Here is a 26,280-nt window from a genome sequence, read left to right as displayed (position 1 = left end):
GTGGGCTGCTATCCATGGAGTCGCAAAGAGCTGGACACGACTGAACAACTAAGCATACTATGGAAGTAAACTTCTCAAATATAAGAAACTTTCCTCTGAAAATAATTAGAAAATATTTCAGGCATTCAAAAAAGTTTGAAAAATAAGATAATGTACACTCTTTAACACCCTAGCCAGATTTCGTAAATACTGACATTTGCTCCGTATTTGTTCCAGTTCTGTCTATTTTAAGAGAATATTAGAGGTTAACATTCTCTCTCCTTTTCCCTTCCTTGCTCCTCCAGAGGTATTTATTTTCCTGAAGTTGGTGTGTTTTATGCTTGTCCTGTATATGTTTATGGACTTCCCTGGTGGCTCAGACGGTAAAGAGTCTGCCTTCAATGCGGGAGACCTGGGTTTGATCCCTGGGTTGGGAAGATCCCCTGGAGAAGGAACTCCAGTATTCTTGCCTGGAGAATTCCATGGACAGGGGAGCTTGGCAGTTTACAGTCCATGGCGTTGCGAACAGTCGGAGACAACTGAGCAACTTCCACTTTCACTTACGTATGTTTATATGCCATTATTGTTTTACGTTTAAAATTTTTACGTAGATGGTCTTTGGGTGTTTAATTAACTTGCTTGTTTCACTTTTTAAAAAGTATTCATTGTTCGTGTTGATACACCTAGTTCATTTGTTTTTAAATACTATGTAGTATTCCATTATATTTATCCATTTCCTCCTGATGAACATTTAGGTTATTTCCAGTTTTGGGGGTGCTTCTTTAGAGCGCGTATCGTGTACTCTTATCAATTCTTAAATCTATATGTAGGTGTATATTTTTATATGGGTTTCTTTATCTGAGGCTTACATCTTTATTTCAGTTTTGGTAGACTCCTTATTTTGCTGGAATTTCACAGAGAATGCTGTTAGTATTTTGCAGTTGTTTTAAAGGGAGGGACTACTGAAATGTGTTTTAGCCTTGTGTTGTTAACCCAGTGGGGTAGGGTTGTGGAGTAGTCCCTAGATACATTTCCAGACCAGGGTTCTCCAAAGAACTTTCTGTGGTGATGGAAATGTTCTGTATATGTACTGTCCAGTCTGGTAAGCCACTAACCATACATGGCTATTAAGCACTTGAAATGATGCCTTTTGTTAAAATTTTTGCTTTAGATGTCCCAACTTTCTAACTCTGTCATTGATCTCCTTTAGCTGCTATTTCTGCCACCTGCACAAAGGACTCTTGTTATTTCTCTTGCCTTTTACCTGAGAGGTTGACTCCAGTGGTTTTTTAACAATAGGGGAGAAAGTCTAATGCAGTAAAGAGCATAAGCTTAAGAGACCGGTGGACTTCTCCTTTACTGTAACTCTTAGTGGCACAGACTGTTACCTTGGACCAGTCATTCAGCCTTTCTACATGCATCTTTAAAAGGAGATGATAATAATAATATCTAGTTCATGGAGTTGATGTGGAGATAATGCATTTAAATGTGTTTATTAGCACAGTTCCTCTCTCTGGCGTATAGGAAGCCCTTGTGAAAGCTAGCTGCTCCTATTTTTCCTGTTATTACTAAAATGGGAGATTAGGGAATGGAGACAAAGGAGATTCACCGGAAGAGCACAAACTTGTGAGTAATAATCTTAAAGCTAGATTGAGACACTATTCCAGATCAAAGGGAGATATCCTTGTTACTTTGGACAAATTAGTTTCATAATTTTAAAAAAAGTGTGTGTCAGTTGCTCAGTGGCGTCTAACTCTTTGCAACCCCATGGACAGTAACCTGCCAAGCTCTTCTGTTGATGGAGTTCTCCAGGCACAAATACTGGAGTGATTAGCCATTACCTTCTCCAGGGGATCTTACTGACCCAGAGATCGAACCTGGGTCTCCTGCATTGCAGGCAAGATTCTTTACTGCCTGAGCCACCAGGGGAGCCCAATTTTAAGAAGATGACTAGTAAATAGATTGTTGTTCAGTTGCTAAGTCGTGTCTGACTCTTTGCGACCTCATGGACTATAGCCCACCAGGCTCCTCTGTCCATGGGATTTCCCACGCAAGAATACTGGAGTGAGTTGCAATTTCCTTCTCCAGGGAATTTCCCTGACCCAGGGACTGAACTCCAGTCTCCTGTATTGGCAGGTGACTTCTTTACCACTGAGCCACCTGGGAAGCCCGGTAAACATATTACAGATGATTTATTTTGTTATGCCATTCATGGTTTATGTGTAACATTAGATTAAAGAATGAGACTTGATTAGATACTGAATATTAACTTCTGTTGGAAACAAACTTCACTTACCCAGTACACCAATACTGAGTGTACATCTTTCTTCCCTCAGATAGCAGTTAGAAATAGGGAGACAACATTAACATTTTTTTCCATAGAAGCACATATATATAGAGTTACAGGGTTGAAAAGTCTGAAAATATTGTAAATATCCTTCTTAGTATTAATACAGTAAAAATGTGTAAGCCAAACTGAAACATCTGCAGTGGCATCTGGATTTTAATCTTGGCCTGACTGTACCCCTGAATCTCTGCCCTTTGTAGGTAGTTTTGCTTTGGGGTATCATTTGTTGAACACTTTTTTACAGTAAAACATGGCCTGTGCTCTCAAGAAGTTAACACATGAGCTGAGGACCCGTGAGTAATTGCCTGTAGTATAAACGTGCTCACGCTATAACAGAGAGCTGTACAAAGTGTCAGAGAAGCACCGGGCCCAGAGGCCCAGAAGACGGAAAGGTAACATATGATCAGGGCCTTGAAAAAGGTCTAGGATTTCTCGCAGCTTCAGCAAATGAAGGCAATATCTATTTAAAATGTATAGACAAGTTTTTAAATGAAAACAATGGGAAATTAACAAATACAGATTGTGCCAACAGTGTATATTTAAAAAACCCAGGCGTGTAGAAAAGGACCCCAAGCAATAGTTAACACTTAAGTGTTATTGACCAGTTCTTCCAGAGAGCTCAGAGAAGAGGTGTCCCCAACCCTATCAAGTAAACGTCTATTATGGAATTCAGAGGAGTGGAAAGTGTTGCCTCAGCAACTGCCAGGTTATTTAAATAGTGTACATAAAAACATAATTCTTCTTAAGGTAATAATCTGTCACATGGGCCAGAATCCTTGTTGTTCAGTCAAGAAACTCTCTCCCTTAAGCCAGTCTGTGTTGGAAATACATTGACAGATTCCTGGTCTTTGGTTCCCCTCCCCACTCCACCCCACTCCCCATGCAGACCACTTTCCATCCTTAGCATTTTCTCTTTGTGGTCTTATTAATGTCTTTGATTAGGCTTCAGTTTCCTTTCACACCAGTCCTCTTCTAATCGTGCCTTGGGGCGGCCTCTTAGCTTTCTTGCCTTGAGTTTCCACAAAAGCTCTACTTTTTGCTTGGTAGGGGGAATATCCAATTTCAGTAAAGCCCTAATTTTCAAACTTTACTGCACATGGGAATTATCTGGGGAGAAAGATTAAAAATACAGATTACTGAGCTTCACCCGGGGTTCTGTAAATTTGAGTTGCATTTTGATACTCTACTCTTAACAGTTTCGGTTCAGTTTAACAGTTTCGGTTCAGTTCAGTTCATTCACTCAGTCGTGTGCAACTCTTTGCGACCCCATGGCTGGCAGCACACCAGGCTTCCCTGTCTATCACCAACTCCCAGAGTTTGCTCAAACTCTTGTCTGTCAATTCGGTGATGCCATCCAACCTTCCCATCTTCTGTCATTCCCTTCTCCTGCCTTCAGTCTTTCCCAGCATCAGGGTCTTTTCCAATGAGTCAGTTCTTCTTGTCAGGGGGCCAAAGTATTGGAACTTTAGCATCAGTCCTTACGATGAATATTCAGGACTGATTTCCTTTAGGATTGACTGGTTTGATCTCCTTGCAGTCCAAGGGACTCTGAAGAGTCTTCTCCAACACCGCAGTTCAAAAGCATCAGTTCTTCGGCACTCCGCTTTCTATATGGTCCAACACTCACATCTGTACATGACTACTGGAAAAACCATAAGTCACCTTCGCAAAGAGTCGGACGTGACTGAGCGACTTCACCTTCACCTTCACCTCACTGGAAAAACCATAGCTTTGACTAGAAGGACTTTGTTGTTAAAGTAACATCTCGGCTTTTAAATATGCTGTCTAGGTTTGTCATAGCTTTTCTTCCAAGGAGCAAGTGTCTTTTAATTTCGTGGCCGCAGTCACCCTCTGCAGTGATTTTGGAGTCCCCCAAAATAAATTCTGTCACTGTTTCCATTGTTTCCCCATCTATTTGCCATGAAGTGATGGGACTGGATGCCATGATCTTAGTTTTTTGAATGTTTAGTTTTAAGCCAGCTTTTTCACTCTCCTCTTTCATTTTCATCAAGAGGCTCTTTAGTTCCTCTTCGCTTTCTGCCACAAGGATGGGGTCATCTGCATATCTGAGGTTATTGGTATTTCTCCCAGCAATCTTGATTCCAGCTTGTGCTTCATCCAGCCTAGCATTTTGCATGATGTACTCTGCATAGAAGTTAAGTAAGCAAGGTGACGATATACAGCCTTGACGTACTCTTATCCCAGTTTGGAACCAGTCCGTTGTTCCATGTCTGGTTCTAACTGTTGCTTCCTGACTTGCATACAGATTTCTCAGGAACCAGGTAAGGTGGTCTGGTATTCCCATCTCTTGAAGAATTTTCCGCAGTTTGTTGTGGTCCACACAGTCAAAGGCTTTGGCATAGTCAATGAAACAGAAGTAGATGTTTTTCTGGAACTCTCTTGCTTTTTCAGTGATCCAGTGGATGTTGGCAATTTGATCTCTGGTTTGTCTGCCTTTTCTAAATCCAGCTTGAATATCTGGAAGTTCTCGCTCAGTTCACTCAGTACTATTGAAACCTAGCTTGGAGAATTTTGAGCATTACTTTGCTAGCGTGTGAGATGAGTGCAATTGTGCAATAGTTTGAATATTCTTTGACATTGCCTTTCTTTGGGATTGGAATGAAAATTGACCTTTTCCAGTCCTGTGGCTGCGGAGTTTTCTGAATTTGCTGGCATACTGAGTGCAGCACTTTCACAGCATCATCTTTTAGAATTTGAAATAGCTCAACTGGAATTCCATCACCTCTTCTAGTTTCATTTGAAGTCATGCTTCCTAAGGCCCACTTGATTTCGCACTCCAGGATGTCTGGCTCTAGGTGAGTGATCACACCATCATGGTTGTCTGGGTCTTTAAGATCTTTTTTGTATAGTTCTCCTGTGCTTTCTTTAACAGTGTACCATGTGATTTTGCTGTACTTCTAGTTTTAGGATGGATAGTTTCAAGGCAGCGTCTCAAACTTTATATTTTGGCCACTCTGGACAGCATGCTGTGCTGTGCTCAGTTGTGTCCAAGTCTTTGTGGCCGTGGACTGTAGGCTGCCAGGTCCTCTATCCGTGGGATTTCCCAGGCAAGAATACTGGAGTTGGTTGCCATTTCCTCCTCCAGGAGATCTTCCTGACCTAGGGATCGAATCCACATCTCCTGCGTCTCCTGTCTTGGCAGGTGGATTCTTTACCACTGAGCCACCAGGGAAGCCCCTGTGAGGCAGGCAGGATCCAACTAGGGATGGAACCAGTGCCCCCCTCTGTGGAAGTGCAGAGTCCTAACCACTGGATGTCAGGAAATTCCTGAGAAGTGTTTTTCAGATTGTGGGCTGCATGCAGCATGTTTTAAAAGCAGAAAAAGAATGGAATAGAAGGTATTAAAATGGGATGGAAGAGAAGATATTAGTCTAAGTGAAAGTGAAAGAAAGTGAAAGTCACTCAGTCGTGTCCGACTCTTTGTGACCCCATGGACTGTATAGTCCATGGAATTCTCCAGGCCAGAATGTTGGAGTGGGTAGCTGTTCCCTTCTCCAGGGGATCTTCCCAACCCAGGGATTGAACCCAGGTCTCCCACATTTCAAGTGGTTTCTTTACCAGTTGAGCCACAAGGGAAGCCCAAGAATACTGGAGTGGGTAGCCTATCCCTTCTCCAGTGGATCTTCCTGAGCCAGGAATCAAACCAGGGTCTCCTGCATTGCAGGTGGATCTTTTACCATCTGAGCTATGAGGAAAGCTAGGAGTAGTGCTTAAAAGACTTTACTTTGGGGCTATATACTAGATTGAGATATAAAATGTATTCTTACTTTGGGTCATGGACAAAAAGTTTGCAGACTGCCCTCTCAAGGTTATGTGTATAGCCTTAACCTGACTCGTACTGACTTGCTCCCCAAAGTGGTGGTGCCACTTTAGGGTCCCGAAGATGATATATCAATGTTTCTGTTGTTATCTGTTCTTCTCAAAAGTTTGTTTGGATGGACTTTAAGATTTTTGTCTGTTGATGAGTATGAAACAGTATCTCATTGTGGTTTTACTCTGCCTTTTCCGGATAGCTAGTGAGGTTGACGTTAATCACTTTTTTCTTTAATACAGGAAAATTAATATAATTTATCTGCTAGATATTATATCAGTGTTGCAATGGTAATGAGGATAATCTTCAGTGGTATATTATAAATACATTTCCCTGAAGAGTGGAAATGACTTGACTTGCTAATACTAGTGATTGACAGTTGAGGGGCGTAAGTGGTTTAATTTTACGAGTTTTCTCTTTATACACTATGTTCTATGCTTAAACCTGAATCTTTGAATTTGGCATAATGACCTTATATTTGTATTCATACAAGACCATCAATAGCCATTATTATTAGCATCATTTTATTGATTTGAATATTAATATTTTTATGTATTTGCATCGATAACCTGCCCAGTATTTTTCTTAAAATATTATAGTAAAAATGTATGCATATGATGTTGAAGACTCTAAAAGGATAAAAAAAACTGGCCTTTCTTCCTTCCTTTCCTCCATTTCTCCTCCCCAGGAGCAACTATGAAAAAGAGCCTTATATGACCTCTTAGATGGATATACTATATTGCTCTTCCCTCCCTTTTTTTGTTTGTTTCTAATTTCTTTTCTCAAATGACATTCTCTCATCATTTTGTAGCTGGCTTTTTCTTCTACTTAATAACATATCTTCAAGATTTTTTATTTCAACCCATATGAATATTACCTTATTCTTTTCAACTGCTATATTGGATGCTATTATCTACATGCATTGTAATTTATGATTTAAGTATTGATGTATATTTAGGTTAAACGAAAAAACCCACAAAATACACACAAACTGTTGCGTTAAGTATTTTGTAATTATTTAAGTGCATGTGTCTGTTTATCTGTAGAATAACTTCTAGGAGGTGGAATTGCTGGGTCAAAGGGCTATGCCTTCAGATAGATTTTTGCCAAATTGCCTTCTTAACAATTGAACTTATTTAAACTCTCCCAATAATACTTCAGAATGAACTGACCAGTATTTAATGTTAACTTTGAAAAGTGCTCACATTGTTAAGTATGTATATAGTCGTAGTTTGAATAGACCCTATTTTGTGGTTTCCAGCTAGATACTGGAGTGTAGAATTTGTGAGCCTTTTTTTGCCTTTCTCCTCTTACCTCTAAACCTAATAGAAAGCAGACATACTTTAGCTTAAGATAAAGCTAAATGAACTGTTAAATCAGAATACAGTGGTTATCCAAAATCTTGTAGAATCTGTGAAAGCTGATCCTTCAAAATTAGATGTTGGACAGTGTTTCTGTTACTGTCTAATTTACTACAGAAGAGTACTATCAACAGTCTTTTTTAGGAAAAAACATTAACTGCTCTCATTGATAGTCTTTAAATAGCAATTTTCTGAGTTTCTCATTATAAAAGATTGATATACTGTGTTAAATACTGTTTTAATCAGTTGCCTTTTTTTTTGCAAGTGACAGAAAACCAACATGTTCACTTTAAGCAAGCGACTTGCTTCAAGTCACACTTGGTTTGTGTGACTGGGAAGTTTGAGTGACAGCTTCTGCCGGTACTTTTCTCCCACTCCTGCTTCTTCTGTTTTCTTGTCTTTGTTCCCTTCTTCCACAAGGGAGGTAAAGGTGGGTTGGCCCCAGACCACCTCTGGCCACCATCTTGGAAAGAACGAGCTTCAGAGCACTTCTCACTCAGCATCTGAATATAAAACCTCAGGCAGGACTCTAGCTGGCCCGCAGTGCCAACGACCGGGAGAAGGAATACTGTGTGTGGGGACCCCATCAGAATCAGGTGGTGTAGGGGGGAGGTAAGTCTCTAAAGAGAGTGATGCTGGCAAATGCTGCCAGTAAAAGAAGCATGCCAAATCTTTCTTAGGTCTAAGAGGTGGGTGTTCAGCTGCAGAGGTGGAATAGATACCATGAACAGGTAAATTATAAGGTAACAAATGGCTCAGAGAGGCGACAAGAATTCAGAAGAGTTTGGGGGAATTAGTCTTTTGCAGGAAATGGTACCAGAGTCAAATGTTACGGTGGCCATGTTATATTCCACACCACTTGATTTCTTGCTTCATAAGGTCACTTTTATCCATCTTTTTCTTTGTTCTCACAGCCAGACTCTGAATCCAGGTCTTTATTTTCTTGGTAGTTGCAGATGCCCTGTCTCTGATCTGTTCCCCTTGTCCTTTTCATTGTACACACTGAAACCAGAGAAGACTTTCTAGAACACTCTTCTCATGTCCCTGCCCTGCTCAGAAAGCCTGTAACAACCTTCATTACTGCCTGAATAAAGTGCTGTGCAAATGCCTACACCTAACATTTAAGGATCCCTGTGTTCTGGTCCTCGAACTACTTTTGCAACCTTTGCTTCTGCAATCCTTTGCTTGGACTCTGTTTGACAGCATTTTGCATAAACAGCCGAGAGGAACACAGGCACTCTCTCTATAAGCAGGTTTGACTTGTATTTCTTCTCTTGGATTTGAGGGATTCCTCTAGGCTCAGTCTTCGCTGTAATCCCTTTCAGCTTTCTCGTATTTATACTTATGCAGCTGAGACCCAAATAATTTCCAGAAGACAGTGAAATGGACTGGATTACCATCATGATGCTTATCACTAATATGATGATTCCGTGATTTAGTTGAATCTGTGAAAATTGCATCTTTGTAGTAGATGAAAATTTGCTGAGATGAAGGAGGTTTCTTTACTTACTACGTAGGGTGGGTGCTCAGTCACTAAAAGTTGTGTCTAACTCTTTGCAACCCCATGAACTGTAGCCTGTCAGGCTCCTCCGTCCATGGGATTTCCCAGGCAAGAATACTGGAGCGGGTTGCCATTTCCTCCTCTAGGGGATCTTCCCGACCCAGGGATCGAACCTGCATCTTCTACTTGGCAGGTGGATTCTTTACCACTGAGCCACCAGGGAAACCCCTTACTATGTAGGCTCACCTGTGAAGTCTGGCCTAGGGTGATCCCTTGACCCTTTTTCTACAGAAAGTAATGGATATAGTCTTATTTGGAAAATCTTTCCAGTGAATGAATATGGGGAGTAGTGCTTTGTGTAAAAGCTCTTGGCCTCTTATATCCTTTAGTATACTTTCTTCTCCTGGTGTCCTGTACCCTTTTAGTTTGTACCTAATGAGAGTTAGCTGGACCTGAGGAGAGCTTAGGAATGGGGAACAGAAGAGGCAATCAAGAGGTGACCAGCAACCCAAAGCCATGGTTACCATAAAGCTTAATTGTGAAAAGTGAATTCAGTGTTAACTGATCTTGATAAAATTAATCCTTATATTTAAAAATACATTTCTTGTTCTGTAAACATCATTGGAGAGTGTAATAATACTAATGCAGGCATAGCATTTTAAGAGAAGCATGTTTCTTCCCACAAATTTTCTTATTAAAATACTTCATAGACTTTTTCAGAGGATTGACTAAATATGCATGCTTGTTATAAACTAAGCTCTCAAATGATATATATTGGTATATTTATTTACATCCATGGGTATTCCTGGGCTGGACATCGCAGCTCATCAGTTGGCAAACAGGCACCTGCTATTGATGAATTTATGCTGACAAATTAGAGCCTGTTGTCTGTTTCTTAAGAGAACCCCCGACCTCATTTTCTCCCAGTATTGCAACGTTGCTTGCCTTCTCTCTTCCTTCTTGCTTTCTGTCTCAGCCCTAACCTTGAGCGTCACCGTGGCACTCAGGAAGAACTTCTGGCCAAGGAAAGGGCTGCGGCACCAGTGGCCTTCCTGTCTGGTTGCTGAGAGCCGTTTCTTAGTGCAGCGGGGCACCGTGCTGCGCCTGTTCTCTTGGAGATATCTTTTTTTCACTTATATTCTTGTCAGGTCTTTCACAAATACACTGTTAACTTTTTTTTTTATTGTGGTTACCTGTAAACCAGTTATCCCCTCTAGGTAATTGAGAACTGAATATAATTGCAATATGTTTTTGTACTTCTAGTTTGGGATATAATGGGAAAACTTTGCATTTAGATTTTCTACAGACTTAAAGATCAGAGCTAAATCATTGCATCTTGGTGTTCTTTGAACTTGACAGTTATTAGAAAAATAGAAGTATGACATGTCTCTTTTCGGAGATATACATCCAAACAGGAAAAACGGGAAAACCCGTAGTTTGTGGAGGTTGAGGTGTTGATTTGTAACTATACCATTTCTTTCTTTACAGGTAGGCGAAAACCAAGAGTACATCGGCCTCGCTCTCCAATATTGGAAGAAAAAGACATCCCGCCCCTTGAATTTCCCAAGTCCTCTGAGGATTTAATGGTGCCTAACGAGCATATAATGAATGTTATTGCCATTTATGAGGTACTGCGGAACTTTGGCACGGTTCTAAGGTTATCTCCTTTTCGCTTCGAGGACTTCTGTGCGGCTCTGGTGAGTCAAGAGCAGTGCACACTTATGGCAGAGATGCACGTTGTGCTTTTGAAAGCAGTCTTGCGTGAGGAAGACACTTCCAATACTACCTTTGGACCCGCTGATCTGAAAGACAGCGTGAATTCCACGCTGTATTTCATTGATGGCATGACGTGGCCAGAGGTGCTGCGGGTGTACTGTGAGAGTGACAAGGAGTACCATCACGTTCTTCCTTACCAGGAAGCGGAGGACTACCCTTACGGACCAGTGGAGAACAAAATCAAGGTTCTGCAGTTCCTAGTGGATCAGTTTCTCACCACAAACATCGCCCGTGAGGAGCTGATGTCTGAAGGGGTGATCCAGTATGACGACCACTGTCGGGTCTGTCACAAACTCGGGGATTTGCTTTGCTGCGAGACCTGCTCGGCGGTGTACCATTTGGAATGCGTGAAGCCGCCGCTCGAGGAGGTGCCGGAGGATGAGTGGCAGTGTGAAGTCTGTGTAGCACATAAGGTGCCTGGTGTGACTGACTGCGTTGCTGAAATCCAAAAAAACAAACCCTATATTCGACACGAACCTATCGGATATGACAGAAGTCGGAGGAAATACTGGTTCTTAAACCGGAGACTCATAATGTGAGTAAATCTGGTCTTAGACTTTTTTGTGTGTGTATTTAAAATTAAGCCAGCTTCCTTCATGATTGGTGTAGCAGAGCTGTGCTGCCGATGTGATATAAAGTTTTGTGATTTAATACAGAGTTGTATGCGTGCGTGCTAAGTCGCTTCAGTATTGTCCGACGTTTTGCAACCCAGTGGACTGTATGTAGCCTGCCAGGATCCTCTGTCCATGGGATTCTCCAGGCAAGAATACTGGAGTGGATTGCCATGTCCTTCTCCAGGGGATCTTCTCCACCCAGGGATCAAACCTGTGTGTCCTACGTCTCCTGTATTGGCAGGTTGATTCTTTACCACTAGCACCATCTGGGAAGCCCAGTGAGTTGTATAGTTTAATAACTGCTAACTTGAAGGAATATGTGCATTAAAACAAGTTTTTACAATTGTAAGGACAGAAGGGTAGATGAGAAAAAGCAAAGTACACACCATTGTATTCAGTACCTAGGATGGAAAAATTAATTACTTAAAATTACTTAAAGACATTAATTACTAGATGGAAGACCACATGCCACTGTGGGCCCTTCGCCCATTAGATTCCCTGCGCCGCCCCCCGGGATAGGCTCCATCCTCACTTTAGCGTTAGGATTTTCTTGCTTCTCTTTTTAGTTCTGCTGTATCTGTACGTCAAATGGAGCAGCAAGAACAGACCGCTGTCTCAGGAAAGATCGGTGCGGTCACACTGATTGCAACCTCCCGGAAGATAAACCCAGCAAACTCATGGTCATAGTCTTGGCTTGTGCTTTCCCGAGGGTTTTCAAGAGATTGCTTCCAGGCAGGGCGGGGGGAAGAGTGGGGGAAAGTCTGGGGAAGCAGAGGGTTGAGCTCAGTGGGGGTGAGGGACAGGGTTGCAGTGTGGACTTGGTTTTGGACAGCCTGTAGAGGTATGGTCAGAGAGAGCGGGCTGCTTTGTAGTTTCAGCTTCTAAAGTTTTCAGAGCCTTCTTCAAGCTCTCAGAACTAGGTCAAAGCAGAAAATTTGTCGTGGGATGAAATGAAAGAGAGGAGAGGAGAGAGGAAACTTCATCAGCTTAAGGCCAGACCGGGCCAGGTAGAGAGGAGGAGCTTAGCCAGGCCCACCCTTAGTTTTTAAAAGTGAGCAAATTTCAGAGTTTTGTGCCATTGTCGTCTTGCAGTGTTGCTGCTGAGAAATCTGAACCCATTCATTGATTCTTTGTGTCTAACCAGTTTGGAGTTACCTGGAAGCTTAATGACCCTCCCCTTTGCCTTGGTGTCTCCTGCAGCTGCAGAGTGACGTGGCCTCACGTGGGTCTGTTCTGTCCATTGTGTGTGGTGGGCACTTTCAGGCTGACGGTGGAGTCAGTTCCGAGAGCTTCCCTTGAGGACTTCCTCCTCTCCTATTCCCTGTTTCATTTTTCTTGAACTGTTGTTTTAGTGAATGTTGGACTTCCTGTTTTGGCCTTCTGATTTTATCTTTTCTCTCCAGTTTTCCTCTGTGTCTTCTTTGCAGTGTGTGGGTGTGTGTGTGCACGCATGCGTGTTGCTCAGTGTGTGTATGTGTTGCTCAGTTTTTCTGGAAGATTTTTCTGAAGATTGGTCTTCAAGCCCTAGTACTTATTTTTCCTTCCCTATCATATTTTTATTTTTTAAGAGCTCTTTTGTTCTTAAAATCATCCTCGTTTTTTAAAAATAACATGAAATCCTGGTCTTTTATTTTCTGGAAATAAAAATTCTCTTATTTTTGAAGATATTTTTGATCGTTCTTCATATATTTTTCCCCTCTGTGCGTGGTCTCTGTTTCTTCTAGTCTGCTTCTCCCTGCTGTTTGTTTCTTCCATCCTTAGATGTCTGTTAATCTTTAGTTTTTGCTCTTGATTGATTAACATTGTAGGATTCTACAGCTGATTGGAAGTTCTGAGCAAGTGGGTAGGCTGTGTCAATTTTGAGCTTAACCTTTAGGTGATTTTTCTTCATCTTTGCTCTTGGTGATCCCCAGTGTCACTCACTATCTTTAGCCCTCCTCTTGAGCTTGTCAGGTGGTCCAGAGAGGCCTTTTGCGTGTCCTGCGTGGAGTGGAGCGTGAGGGTCTGGCTGGCTGGGTGGAGACGTGGGCTGCATTTACCATGCACGGCACGTTTACTGTGTGCTTTGCTTTTTGTTCAGCCGCTCAGTTGTGTCTGATTCTTTGCGACCACGTGGACTGCAGCACGCCAGGCGTCCCTGTCCTTCACTATCTCCTGGAGTTTGCTCAGACTCATATCCATTAAGTTGATGATGCCATCCAATCATCATCCTCTGTTGCCCCCTTTTCCTCCTGCCCTTAATCATTCCCAGCATCAGGGTCTTTTTCCAGTGAGTTGGCTCTTTGCATCAGGTGGCCAAAGTATTGGAGCTTTAGCATCAGTCCTTCCAATGAATATTCCGGGTTGATTTCCTTTAGTATTGACTGGTTGGATCTCCTTGCAGCCCAAGGGACTCTCAAGGGACTCCCAAGGGACTTCTCCATACCGTGTGCACAGCCACTCGGTTCCTTGGTTTTCTGTACGGTACCTTTGTTCCCGGTGTCCCCCGGTCCGGAGAACCTCAGTTTTACCTCCTGTAGTAATTAAGCCTTTAGTGGCTTAAAGTGGGTAGGTAAGTGGTCTCTAGATCTGCTCCTGAAGCAGCTGTCAAGCCTTTCTCTGTTGTCGATACTCCCTCCGCATTTCAGTGTCTTCTGAGGATTGTGATTGCTGGGTCTCAGCTCCACCCTTTATATTTCAGGTTGCACTTTCTTGGCTCTGTTAAAGGCAGTTATCACTTGTCCATTTGCTTTCCTGCTTCCAGTTTTTGTTGTTGTTATTTTTATTTTCTCTAATCTTTTGTTTTTAAAATTTTTTTTGGAGTATAGTTGATTAACAATTTCATGTTAGTTTCAGGTGTACCACAAAGTGAATCAGTTACACGCATACAGATACCTGCTTTTTTAAAAGTTCTTTTCCCATATATGCCATTACAGAGTATTGAGTAGAGTTCCCTTTGCTCTACTGCGGGTCCTTATTAGTTAGCTGCTGTGTGTATAGTAGTGTACATGTGTCAGTCCCAGTCTCCAGTTTACCCCCCTCACTGTTGCTCACTGGTAACCACGCATTTGTTTTCTCCATCTGTAGTGCTGTTTCTGTTTCATAGACCAGTTCATTTGTACCCTTTATTTAGATTCCATATGTAAGCGATATCATATGGTGTTTGTTGTTCTCTGACTTACTTCACTTAGCTTAAGAGTCTCTGGTTCCACCCATGTTGCTGCAAAATGGCATGTTTCGTTCTTTTTAGAAAAATATGTATTTATTTGGTTGTGTCAGGTCTTAGTTGCAGCAGTTGGGATCTTCATTACATCACGTGGGATCTTCTGTTGTGGCCCATAGGCTCAGTAGCTCTGAGGCATGTGGGATTTTAGTTCTCTGACCAGGGATCAAACCCACGTCCTCTGCATTGCAAGAGAGATTCTTAACCACCGGACTACCAGGGAAGTCCTTACTTCATTTTTTTTTTAATGGCTGAGTAATATTCCATTGTATGTATGTGCCTCATCTTCTTTATCCATTCTTCTGTGAATGGGCATCTAGATTACTTCTTTTGTCCTGGCAGTTCAGTGCTGCGGTGAACACGAGGGTGCATGTATCTTTTTGAATTATGATTATCTAGTTTCTTTATTCTTTTATGTTTAGATCTTTTTTTAAAAATGCAGACACACTTTATAATTTTATTTATTTATTTGGCTGTGCTGGGTCTTCGTTGGTGCACGGGCTTTTCTCTAGTTGCAGCAAGCAGGGGTTGCTCTCTAGTTGCCGTGTGCAGGCTTCTCATTGCGGTGGCTTCTTTTGTTGTGGGTGCACGGGCTTCAGTAGCTGCTGTTCCCAGGCTCTAGATCACAGGCTCAATCATTGTGGCCCATGCATTTAGTTACTTTGAGGCATGTAAGATCCTCCAGGACCAGGGATCAAACCTGTGTCTCCTACACTAGCAAGCCAGTTCTTTACACTGAGCCACCAGGGAAGTACTCTAAGTGTACATCTTTAAAAATATTTCTTTAGCAGTTTTAAGAGGGTTTCAAGGGCCTTCCCTGGCGGCTCAGATGGTAAGAATCTGCCTGCAACACAGGAGACCTGGGTTCAGTCCCTGGGTTGGGAAGATGCCCTGGAGGACGGCATGGCAACCCGCTCCAGCGTTCTTGCCTGGAGAATCCCGTGGACTAAGGTGCCTGGTGGGCCACAGTCCATGGGGTCACAAAGAGACACGGCTGAGCGGCTCAGCACAGCACCCAGCAAGAGGGTTTCAAGGGACAGGGAATGAGACCTGCGGATTCAGTCTGTTCCTTAATCCAGACACTGATGTGAGACACAGTGTATTATGTTTTTAAATGTTATTTTGTGTTTTTTGGGTCTATCAGTTATATTAAGTTTTTACATAATTTTCTTTTTTTGCCCCTGTACCTCCCACATATCTGGTTGTGGTGTTTATTGTTCCATCTTTCTCACATTATGCTATGGAAATGGTAGCATGGAAGCTCGTGTCAGCGAGGTCATTACACATGGAGAGGTAACTGTAACCACATTCTGGTGTGAGGTTTAATGCGGTCTTTTGCTCTGAATGGAGAGTCAGTGACTGCCTCTCAGGGAGCCTGGTGCTTGTGCCCTCTAGACAGCACGCGGCACAGCAGTTAACGGGCCCCATTCCCCCAGTCTCCTGTGCCTTCCCATAGGGCTCAGGGTCCTCAGGATTGCTGTGAACAAGTCAGGAAGTAAGTAAGGGGTGCTTATCCTGTGCTCCTCTTCTCCCGTTGCTCTGTTGTCTTCCCCGTCCTGCCCTTGTTGTTTGTTTCCATCCCTCCATGTGACATGTGGGATTTTAGTTTTCTGACCCAGGGGGAACCCTTGCGCCTTACAGCAGAAGCTCGGAATCCTAACCATTGGACCAGCAGGGGATTCCCTGGGATGGTTATTAATTTATGTATTATAAAATTCTGTTGTTATAGCTGTACAATTCAATAATTTTAGTAAATTAACACTGAAAGCCACACATCCCAGGAAACATTTCCTTCTGAGACAAATCCACATGGTTGGTCATTGTACATTTCAGTCATCCTGAATGAAAGTTTTCTCGTATCTGTCTACAGTTAATCTCACGCCCATCCTCAGCCTTAGAAAATCACTCCTCTGCTGTTTGTATAAATTTGCCTTTTCTAAACATTTCATATAAAAAATATATAATGATGTTTTTCTTCTCAGTTCTTCCACTTAGAATAATGTGTGCGTTCAGTTTTCTAATAAGCATTTACAAATATATTTTTAAAATTAATCCTCACAACAATCCAATAATGTAGGTACTGTTCTTGTCTGCATTTCGTAGATGAAAAACTAAAACTCAAGAGAAGTTAAATAAGTTGCTCTTGGACTTGCCCGAAACTCTGTGGCTATTAGGAAGTATGACCTTAAAAAAAAACTTTTTTTTTTTCCCCAGGACCTATTTTTAAGACTCTTCTTCTTTCTTGTTTCTTTTTTTTTTTGGCCATACCATGTGGTTTGCAGGATCTTAATTCCCTGACCAGGGATTGAATCCGGGCTATGGCAGTGAGAGTCCTAAGCACTGGACCGCCAGGGAAGTCCCAAGAATATTTTCAGTAACTAACTCTATACTGTAGCCTAGTTTCTAAGCCTCATCTTGAGAAGTCTGCAACTTGTGTTGTTTTAGTTGTTAAAAGCGGTGCTTAAAGAAAAATACTGTAATGGTTTTGGCTCTGTTGAGACTGGATTTTTCTGAGATCTTATAAATTTGAAACAAAGGCATTTTTAGAAAATATGACGTTAAGTGGTGTTACAAAAAAGTTGTTTCTTGATAAATCAACATCTGTATGTAAAGTGAAGTGAAGTGAAGTTGCTCAGTCGTGTCGGACTCTTTGCGGCCCCGTGGACTGTCGCCCACCAGGCTCCTCTGTCTATGGGATTCTCCAGACAAGAATACTGGAGTGGGTTGCCATTTCCTTCTCCAGGGGATCTTCCCAACCCAGGGATCAAACCCGGGTCTCTTACATTGCAGGCAGACGCTTTATCTTCTGAGCCACCAGCAACACTCAGACAAGGAGAAGAGAAGACTCATTGAATGTGGTTAAATAAAGTGCAAACCTTTGAAATTACAGGAGTCGAAGGACTCAAGAAGGTTCCTGTGGGTGGATTTGTGATACATCAATGAGATGAAATAATCTGCTTTTCTAAATTGGACACTAAAATTCTTCTGTATGTATGTTTGGCTGCATTGGGTCTTAGTTGCGGCACACAGGCTCTTTATTGTGCGGCATGAGGGTTTCCCTCTAGCTTTGGTGCGTGGACTTAGTTGCCCTGCAGCATGTGGGATCTAGTTCCCTGAAGAGCGATCAAACCCTCGTCTCCTGCACTGGAAGGCAGATTCTTAACTACCTGACCACCAGGGAAGTCCCAGTGTAATATGTGATAATAATAATTTATTATTATTATTTAATAATTACATATTTGGCATTGAAACTATTCACTTACATTTATTTGTTTTAAAAGCTTTAATCATAGTCCCTCAAATTTCCTTTCTTAATGATAATAAAGTACACAAAATTTAATGGAAGATTTCAGATGAATTAGGATAGTATCTTTTTTCATGTGTTGTGACATTTTGACTATTTTCTTTGTAAAGTCCGATACAAAGATTTCAGTATCATTGTTAATGAGAGTCATTCTTTGTCAATAATTTGAATAAATGTGAAAGATTTTACATCTTTTTCAAAGTTAGATCAAAACAGTTTCCATTTAAGCGCCCCCTTGTGGTAGATTATATGTGGACTCCTGATGAAAAGTTTTGAAACAATGTAAATTGCTCAGGTTATGTAGAGATTTGGTGTATGCTTTCCGGGAAAGTCCAGAAGCTTAAAATGATGAATCAGTGGACCTGTTGTCCAAGGGGTTATGTCTGAAACAAAGTCTGGGGCAGTAATCACTTGTTTTTTTTTTGGCTGAGGCTTGCGGGATCTCAGTTTCCCCACCCGGGAGTGAACCCTCGCCCCCTGCGGTGGAAGCGCAGCCTTAACCTCTGGACCCCCACGGAAGTCCCAGTGAACACTTTTTCACTGTGATGCTAGTATTTTATAGACATTAAGTTTTCCTATTATTGCTTTTATTTAATAGTCATTTAAAATGTTATTTGGATAGGTTAATGAATAAAAGTTCTTACACATGAGTTTATAGTCTACCTGAAGAACCAAGATATTGAGCAAACAATTTAGAGATCAGTTCCAGTCTGATATTTAAGAGGGCCAATCTTTCTTAAATATTGTTTTCATTCTACCAATCCTTTGCTCTGAAATTGGGGCTTTTAATAAAGTAGGAAGTACCAGATTAGATTAGCACCTTTTCCTCTCCTTTCTGGATAAAATTACCTTGAACATAGCATTTTAAAGCTCAGCATTTTTTCACTTTCCAGAACTAATATATCCTTTTTAACCTGTACAGCTTTCTACCTGTACCTCCCCATTCCAGCCATAAGCTGCCGATTTACTGGCTGACTCAGTTGCCATCAGACCTAACACGTGTAACCCTTCTGCCCATGTCCAGTTCTGCGTATCCAGCAGCCTCTTGGACAAGCCCACATAGCAGGCGCCTCAGATGCACCATGTCTGAAGCTGATGCATCACTTGCCCGCATTAGCTGCCTTTCGCTCAGTGTTACTGTCTTAGTGATGGGATCACCATCCTGCCTGCTGCTCAAGCTAGAAACCTGGAAATGGTTTCCTGTCCTGTGTTGTTTTTTTATACCTTGTAATTATCTCTTCAGTATTGGATCTCTTTCTCTGCATTCTCACTGTCAGCATCATCTCAATTACATTAGTTGAGTTGTCTCCAAACCAGTCTGTGTGTGACTCCCCATTCCCCAGTTGTGTTTTGTGTTCCATAGTTGGACTGTTTTTAAAACAGCCCCTCTGGTCAGGTCTCCTTTACCCTCAAGTTGAAAAACTTTTCAATTACATGCTTTCATTTGCCCTTAACAGAAAGTTTGTAGATCTCTAGTTTTGTATATTCTCTAACTTTGTTGTTGTTCAGTCACTAAGTCCTGTCTGACTCTCTTGTGACCCCATGGGCTGCTTCCTGCCAGGCTCCTCTGTTCATGGAATTCTCCAGACAAGAATACTGGAGTGGGTTCCCATTTCCTTCTGTAGGGAATCTTCTGACCCAGGGATTGAACCTGCGCCTCCTACATTGCAGATTCTTTACCAGTGAGCCACCGGGGAAGCCCTATTCTCTTTCTTCCCACCACCCAAAACAAAATAAATAAAAAGCACCCAGGCAAACAAAAAAACTCAAAGCCTTTCTACTAACTTATCTTTCAAGTCAGCCTATATATGCCATTTCCTAGAGCTTTCCCCCTGAAATTCTCTCCCACTTGCACCCTGAGACAACTTAAAAAAAAAAACAAAACCCACACTCCACTTTAATTATTTGTTTTAAGGTAGATATCATATACTTCATAAGATGATCAAAATAGTAGCAACCCTGCATACTGCACCTACTGTATGCTGTCAGTGTTTGAAGCACTTTACATTTTTAATTTATTTAATCCTCACAGCAGCATTTTGATATATAAATACTATCACTCCCATTTTACAGATGGAGAAGTTGAGGCATCGCAAGGTTAAATAATTTATCCGGTATGATACTTCTAGCAAGTGGCAGAATCAGAATTCAGTCCCAGGCATTCTAACCCAGAATGTGTGCTCTTAACCTGCTTGGGCTGCCTTTGGTCTCTGAATCTTGAGCTGCATTAGTTTGCTCGGATGGCTGTAACAAAGCATAGTGAGAAATTCACATTCTAATCGTTGTGGAGGCTAGAAGTCTAAAATCAAGGTGTCTGTGGGGCTGTGCTCCCTCCAGAGGCGCTAGGAAGGAATCCTTTGTTTGCCTTTTCCATCTTCTGGTACCTGAGGTGTTCCTTGGCTTATGGTAGCACAATTCCAGTTTCTGCCAACCTCTGTGTTTTTAAGATAGGCCTTTTCTGTCAAGTGGCCCAAGATTCTTCCAGCCTTTTCCCATTACCCAGTTCCTAAGCTGCTTCCACGTTTTTAGGTATTTGTTCCAGCAGGACTTTGATTTCCCAGTATCCAGATCTGTTTTGGTTCCCTAGGGCTGCCGTAACCTATTGACATAAGTTGAGTTGTTTAAAGCAACAGGAATTTATTCTGTCACGATTCTGGGGCTGAGAGTTTGAAATCCACGTCAGCAGGATTGTTTCTTTCACCTTTCTCCTAGCTTCTGGGTGGTTGCTGGCTGCCCTTGGCATTTCCCAGCTTACAGACTGGCACATCACTCAGATTTCTGCCTCTGTCTTCACATCACCTTCTCCATGTGTCTCTTCGAATCTTCTCCTCTTTCAAGGATAGCAGTCATTTGATTTAGGGCTCACCCAAATCCAGGATGATTTCATCTCAAGATCCCTAGATAATTATAGGTGCAAAGACTGTATTTCCAAATAAGGTCACGTTCTGTGGTCTCAGGTGGACACGCATCTCTGTGGGGTACTAGTCAACCCACCACACTAGCGTTCCTTACTCTTAGTTTCTGTGGGTTTGTTTAGAAATGAAACTCAAAATTTAACTGTTAGTCATTAACCTCTTATCTTGCCTAAGTAGAAGCCAAACAGACTTTAAAACATAGGCATAGAATCTGGAAACTTGCGCTTAATTGCATTTTTGGCAAATATTTTCGTTACAGCCTGTCCTTCCCCACCAGCCTGTGAGCTCCTTGAGCTGATCAGTGACTTCACGGAAGCTGGGCCAGTTTAGGGGTGCAGAAGGAGCATTGCAGAGACAGAGCTTCTGTAGAAAACAGGTTATAACCCCATAAACAGATACACCTACAAATTGATGTATATTCCTACAGGAAAGCTGTTGTCACCTTTACAATTAGAAGAAATAATCTTGGTTATTTAAATTGTGTAAATGTGCCCAAGTACATCAGTATTAAAACAACTTTTCTTTGAAAGCATTTGCCATTATTGTTCACTCAGTTTTACTACTTTATGCTTTTGATGAATTTATCCTCCCTACAGCCTCAAGAAGAAAAAAAAAAAAGTGTTGAGTATTATCTTTGATGAGCAGAATAAAAAATAGGGCTATTTTTAGCAGGACATTGACAAAGTGTACATTTAGGGGAAGAATATCAGTGTAGTGAAAACTGGAAAACGTGCTGTGTGAGAAATGATTAAAGTATTTTATCATTTAAGATACAAAGAAAAGAAAAAAGTGGTAAAATTATAGATGTGAAAGAGTTGAAGGACTGTGTGGAGGAGGTGTTAGATTCATTTCAGAGAATTCTAGCAGAATGGGTTGATGGAAATACTAGGTATGTGTGTCTTCTCTTAAAAGGGAAAAAGCTTCCTAATAGCGCAGTTTCAATCTAGAATGGACTGCCACTGTTACAAAGTTGTGAATTCTCTCTTAAGATGAAAATTAAGTGTTCTCTGTTAAGATGGAAACTCTGCAAATGCCGGCATGGGCTGATTTAGTCATCCGATAGGGACCCTTTGAATAGCTTGTGAGTTGCTTAAGTTTGTTCTCATCTCATTCTTATGCTCGTAAATTGTATTTCTACCCCCAAAATGTTTTTATGTAGACTATTTTTCTTGTTCCATTGAAATTTGTAGATATTTCTGTATCGAGAAAAAAGCAAACAGGTAAGAAAAAAATTTGATAGCAGAGGAATAAAATTTATAACAGAGGAAAACTCCTTCAGATTGGTTTCTTAGAAAATGATTAGGTTGTCCCGTAACTCTTGTGCTTGGTCCAAGCTTGCTGTGTCCTTTCTGATTTGATGTGTGTGCGTGCTAAGTCACTCATTCGTGTCTGACTCTCTGCAACCCCATGGACTGTAAGCCACTAGGCTCCTCTGTCCATGGGATTTCCCAGGCAAAAATACTGGAGCAGGTAACCATTTCCTACTCCACAGGCTCTTCCTGACCCAGGGATTGAACCTGTGTCTCCTGCTTTGGCAGGTGAATTCTTACCACTGAGCCACCTGAGAATGTTTTTGTTATGGTATTGCCTTTGGAAAGCTTTTTATTTATTTATTTTTGGCTATGTCCCATGGCTTGTGTGCACCTAGTTCCCCAACCAGGGATTCAACCTGGGTCCTCAGCAGTGGAAGCACAGGGTCCTAGTGACTGGACCACCAGGGCATTCCCTGTTAATCTTTTCATTAGAAGATTCTGACATCTTTAGCATTTTAAATTGCAGTAGACCATTGTTTTCATTCAGTCATAAGACGTCAGTAAAAATACCTATTGTAAAGTAAAATCCAGAGCAGCTTAAAAAAATGATTTTCAGAAATTTTTGTGAAAAGCCTCTATCAGAGATATAGATCCTATGTCGGTAGATGCCTATTTGAAAAAGCAAAGCTAGATAACGGGGACCCTTTATTAAACCTTTTTTCTTAAAAATTTTTGTTGTTTGATATCCTTTTATTTATCCATGATTTAATATATCCTTTCTTCAAAACTATTGAATGTCTCATTCCTGGAGTTCTACATTTTAATTTATTTACTACCTTACCTTATTATTGTTACTACTAGTAACAATAATATTTTCTATTTATTGGTCATTATGGCTCAGACAATAAAGAATCCGTCTGCAGTGCAGAAGACACAAGAGACTTGGATTTGATTCCTGGGTCGGGAAGATCCCCTGAAGTAGGAAATGGCAATCCACTCAAGTATTCTTGCCTGGAAAATTCCATGGATGGAGGAGCCTGGCGATGTACAGTCCATGGGGTTGCAAAGAGTCGGACACGACTGAGCCACTAACACTGCACTTGTCAATGATGTTCCAGGCACTATAACACTTAACTCTAATAAGATGCCTTATCAGAATACCTTTATTTGCTTTATAATATCTCACAGTGACCCTCAAGACAGGTCCTGTTATCCCCATGTGCCAGTGAGGTGAATAAAACGGCTCAGACACTCAGAGAGGTTGTGTCTTGTCCACGTTCACATATCATAAGCGACTGAGCTCATTTAAAGCCAGATCTTTCTTAAAGTCCTCTTCTTTCAGCTCCATCAGTTTGCCTTTGAGCAAGTAGAAAAGTTAGACTTGTTCTTGTCAGCTACTTCATACATATTCCTGATTAAAAAAAAATTTTTAATTGAAGCATGATTGCTTTACAATATTGTGTCGGTTTCCACGTACATCACCATGAATCAGCCACGAGTGTACATATGTCCCCTCCCTCCTGAACCCCGCTCCCATCTCCCTCTCCATCCCAGCCCTGTAGGCTGTCACAGCACTGAGTTGAGCTCCCTGTGTGACACAGCAGATTCCCACTTGCTGTCTGTCTTGCATCTGGTAATTATGTGTTTCTGTGCTATTCTTTCAATTCGTCCCACCCTCAATGAACTTATACAGAAATTGTGGTACGTATATACAATGGAATATTGCTCAGCTATAAAAAAGGAGCACATTTGAGTCAGTCCTAATGAGGTGGATGAACCTAGAGCCTATTATACAGAGTAAATAAGTCAGAAAGAGAAAGACAAGTATTGTATATTAATGCATGCCTATGGAATCCTGAATTCTTTTGAATGAGAGAAGAACTACCCTCACATATGTTTCTTAAAAGTCTGGCGCTAGACATTAATTTGCCTTGTGTTTTTAATCAGTGACTATTCGTGTGCAAGTGTCTGCCTCCATTGCAAGTGAATGGCATCTTTAGAAAGATTTAAGCAGGACAGGAAGCTGCTCTGCTCTTTTCCAGTTTGAGCTTTGATTGTCCACAGGCAAGGAAAGCGATGAGATGTTGTCACTCAATTGAGATGATTCCTTCAAGGACCAAAATTTAACAAAGCATTTCCACCATTTTGGTGGAAATGTTTCTAAACTGTAGTATAACATGATCCTGCTCTGTACCTGTCAGGTACTGAACAGAGTTTAAATATTTCTGGTTAAAGTTCTCTGCATGCTATTGTTACAAGTGATGGTCTTAATGTCGATTGAAGTGTCACCAAGACCATCCTCCACCAAGTACTCACACACTCTGAGTTTTAAGGTCCTATTTCTGAGTGTCATGTTTTTAGAAATCTTTCTTTGTTGCTGTATTCTTCTCTTCCCACTACTACAAGCTACATTTATCTACATTTACTATATTTTATCCTAAGCTGTTGTGGGCTAGGTTCGGTTCAGTTCAGTTGGTCAATCATGTCCAACTCTTTGTGACCCCATGGACCTCCCTGTCCATCGCCAACTCCCGGAATTTACTCAAACTCATGTCCATTGAGTCGGTGATGCCATCCAGCCATCTCATCCTCTGTCGTCCCCTTCTCCTCCTGCCCCCAATCCCTCCCAGCATCAGGGTCTTTTCCAATGAGTCAGTTCTTCACATCAGGTGGCCAAAGTATTGGAGCTTCAGCTTCAGCATCAGTCCTTCCAATGAATATTCAGGACTGATTTCCTTTAGGATGGGCTGATTGGATCTCCTTGCAGTCCAGGGGACTCTCAAAAGAGTTCTCCAACACCACAGTTCAAAAGCATCAATTCTTCGGCGCTCAGCTTTCTTTATAGTCCAACTCTCACATCCATACATGACCACTGGAAAAACCATAGCTTTGACTAAATGGACCTTTGTTGGCAAAGGAATGTCTCTGCTTTTTAATATGCTGTCTATGTTGGGCTAGGACATCAAAATAGAAGTTCAAGTAAAATGAGTACCTTGAATTTGAATGAAACTTGACGATCTCTTGTGAATAAGTGTTAATAAATTGAACTTTAGTGTGCAGTCTTTGTGTTATGTATTTTAACTTTCACTGGATAGATAAAATTGTCAGATAAGTGCCATTATGTCTAACATATAAAGTGTTTTTGTGCTTTTTCTTAAACAGAGAAGAAGATACAGAAAATGAAAATGAAAAGAAAATTTGGTACTACAGCACAAAGGTCCAACTTGCAGAATTAATTGACTGTCTAGACAAAGATTACTGGGAGGCAGAGCTCTGCAAAATTCTAGAAGAAATGCGTGAAGAAATCCACCGGCACATGGACATAACTGAAGACCTGACCAATAAAGCTCGGGGCAGTAACAAATCCTTTCTGGCGGCAGCTAATGGTGAGTGGGAAATTCTTCTCATTTTACTTTTTGTTAGATTTTACTTTTTGAGATAAACTCTAGGTGTGACATAACTACAAAATTTAAAAATGTATTAAAATTTTCAAGTATGACTATTTTACTTTAATTCTTTATAATATTTTCCCAATAGAACCTTGTTCATCCTAATTTAAATTAGAGACCCTGTACATTTTAGTGTTTGGTACCGTGTCTTACTCGTTACTGATATTCCACAAATTATATTTGTTTTTTAATTCACAAATTTTATTAATAAACCTTTTAGGGAGTCCTGTTTTTAATTATGAGAAATGGTGTTCCTTTAAAATTTACTCTTTGGCTTCTTTTTTTTTTTTTTTAACTCTCAATTTTAGAATAATGTTAGAGTTACAGAAAAGTTGCTAAGATAGCATGGAGGGTTTTTCGCATACCCTGCGGTAGACTTCCCTTATTATCAGCATCTTACATCCTGGCTCAGCTGGTGAAGAATCTGCCTGCAATGCAGGAGACCTGGGTTTGATCCCTGGGTTGGGAAGATCCCCTGGAGAAGGGAAAGGCTACCCACTCCAGTATTCTGGCCTGGAAAATTCCATGGACTGTATAGTTCACGGGATCGCAAAGAGTCAGACACAACTGAGCGACTTTCACATTAGTGTGGTGTGTTTGTCATCACTAATGAACCAGTGTTGATATATTTAATAACTTATATCTATACTTTATTCAGATTTCCTCAGTTCTTATCTAACGTCCTTTTTCTGTCTCATGATCCCTTCCAGGACACCACACTCTATTTAGTCATCCTGTCTCTCTAGG

The 26,280-nt window shown here is 41.3% G+C and overlaps 1 protein-coding gene across 15 annotated transcripts in view; it reads left to right on the top strand.

The window, feature by feature from the left end:
- BPTF (bromodomain PHD finger transcription factor) overlaps positions 1–26,280 on the top strand; it is a 133,336-nt gene that overhangs the window by 30,574 nt on the left and 76,482 nt on the right. For all 15 annotated transcript variants that reach the window (XM_070773819.1, XM_070773818.1, XM_070773816.1 and 12 more), the window contains exons 2-3: positions 10,509–11,331; positions 25,247–25,470. In XM_070773819.1, the coding sequence (XP_070629920.1) occupies positions 10,509–11,331; positions 25,247–25,470 (1,047 nt within the window). The remainder of the gene's footprint in view (positions 1–10,508; positions 11,332–25,246; positions 25,471–26,280) is intronic.

This window comes from Bos indicus, chromosome 19 (genome assembly GCF_029378745.1).
Source record: "Bos indicus isolate NIAB-ARS_2022 breed Sahiwal x Tharparkar chromosome 19, NIAB-ARS_B.indTharparkar_mat_pri_1.0, whole genome shotgun sequence".
Taxonomy (NCBI): domain Eukaryota; kingdom Metazoa; phylum Chordata; class Mammalia; order Artiodactyla; family Bovidae; genus Bos; species Bos indicus.
The sequence above is the reverse complement of the archived record's forward strand: the minus strand, read 5'-3'. Positions and strand labels throughout refer to the sequence as shown.